The sequence below is a fragment of the Arachis ipaensis genome, chromosome B02 (genome assembly GCF_000816755.2).
Source record: "Arachis ipaensis cultivar K30076 chromosome B02, Araip1.1, whole genome shotgun sequence".
Classification (NCBI taxonomy): Eukaryota; Viridiplantae; Streptophyta; class Magnoliopsida; order Fabales; family Fabaceae; genus Arachis; species Arachis ipaensis.
In genome coordinates this window covers 100,601,005-100,602,872 of record NC_029786.2, presented here as the reverse complement: position 1 = coordinate 100,602,872, position 1,868 = coordinate 100,601,005, and the positions used below count along the sequence as shown (strand labels likewise).

The following is a 1,868-nucleotide window of genomic DNA, read 5'->3' as shown; positions in this document are numbered from 1 at the left end:
GGGGCGTCTTCATCGACAATTTACAGAGTGCCCTGAATACCAAAAAGGCATCCCTCCTCAACTTGTTACCAATCTTGACCTCTAAATCATCATCCCTCTCCACAATGTCACCACCATCCACAAGCTCTCCCTTCCTCCCTTCTAGAGCCGTCTTATACATACTGATCTCCCAATACTTCGCATCCAACATGTCCTTATCAGTCGAATCCAACAAATCCGTCGGGTTTGTCCCCTCCACCGTCGCCGTAGTCTCAAACGCACCATCATGGCCACCTAGCATCGAAACCTTAGCACTAGGTGTACCAGGGTTCAAAACACCATCAATGTCCTGCATAATCTTGGTGATAAAACCTTGCACAAACTGCGTGGAAGAATCAGATTTTTCTGCTGGCTCCATCAAATCAGCCAACACAATCGGCTGAATAGGAACCGTGGAAGAATCCGCTTCCATTCTCCTAAACACAATAACCAGCATCTGAATCAACGAGGCTTTCGCCGTTGTTTGATTCACCGCGGTTTTACTCGTTAGATATAAATCATAACAGGTTCGCACTATCATAAGCAAGCAATCACCGTGAATTCGCAACGAAATTGAGGTTACCGCGGACAACAGCGTTTTCAGAACCTGCAACTCCATTGTTTCGTCTCCTAACTCATTGCACTTGCAAACCGATTCGATCATATTCGAGAGCAATTTCGCCTCCGGTGAGGAGCCTCCGGGATCCGCCTCGCCGCGCAGGTAGCCGTACGCGATGAGCTTCTGGATTGCGTCTACGGCGGGCTCAGCGATCTTCAGCACGCCGGATTTCGCGGCATTGATGAGAGGACTGAGGATCGATTCCGACTCCGCGAAGGAGTACTCCACGGGACCGCCGTCGTGGAGGGGTCCCGGCGACGTGGAATCGGGCTCCCCGTCGGAAGGAGAGCCCGACGGCGACGCAGCCGTCTCCGCTGCATTGTTATTTCTAAGCCTGTCGATCACCGACTTGCATTCGTGCGCGAGCTTCGCGTGCTTCCTCCATGACACGTTCTTCACGATCGCCTCGAGCGCGGGGACGACGATCCTACTCAGTCGGGAATCGGCTTCCGCAGAAGCCATTCCCGAGTTGCGGAGCGAGTTACGACTCGATAACACGCGCGCTCGGCGCGAGATCTGAGACGTTCGGGAAAATGTGAATGATTCTAAGCTAGGATCCTCATTCCATGAGCTGAGAGAGTGAGTATTGGTGAAGCTCGGTACGCTGTTCAACAATGGCAGCGAGCTGACTCAGTGAGTTGGCGCCAGAGCGAGTTGAAGTGTTTGTGGTTTCGTTTTCCGGTGCGATCTCAAATCGCAGAGAAGAAAAGTAAAAAATGGTTACTGTAATTTTGTTTGATAGAGAGCGTTTTTGGTTCTCACTAGCTCTGCAACTAACTATGAGTTTTGGATCTGAATTGACGCGAAAGCCCTTTCGTTCGTTCCAAATGGTATGAGTTTAACGCTTACCAGCGTAATAAAGGATACAACGTGAGGGTAATTTTGGGTTTTCGCGTATCTTGCAGATCTATAGCTGCCGGAGAATTGGAAAATTCTTTTTTTTTTTATTCATTTTACTTTGAATAATTTAATTTTTCTTATAATTAATCTCTTTAGACCGTTTTATTTATAGACTAATGTAGTCATATTCCCTTAGCTTGATTTTTATAACGTACGTTTATTAATGACTTTAAAATTTTGACCTTCACAATTACTGTTATTTTAAGAATTTGATTAGGTGTCATTACGTTGTTAAAAAATAATTTTAATAGAAAAAAGCTTTAGTTTATTTTTAACTTATTTAATAAAATTTTAATAATAAAAATATTTAAAAATATTTTTTTAAATTATA

The 1,868-nt window shown here is 45.0% G+C and overlaps 1 protein-coding gene across 1 annotated transcript in view; it reads right to left on the bottom strand.

Annotated features, from left to right (window-relative positions):
- LOC107627834 (brefeldin A-inhibited guanine nucleotide-exchange protein 2) overlaps positions 1–1,437 on the bottom strand; it is a 10,466-nt gene extending 9,029 nt beyond the window's left edge. The window contains exon 1 of the mRNA XM_021117063.1: positions 1–1,437. This exon is cut by the window's left edge and continues 169 nt beyond it. Coding sequence (XP_020972722.1) covers positions 1–1,099 — 1,099 coding nt within the window. The 5' untranslated portion in view covers positions 1,100–1,437.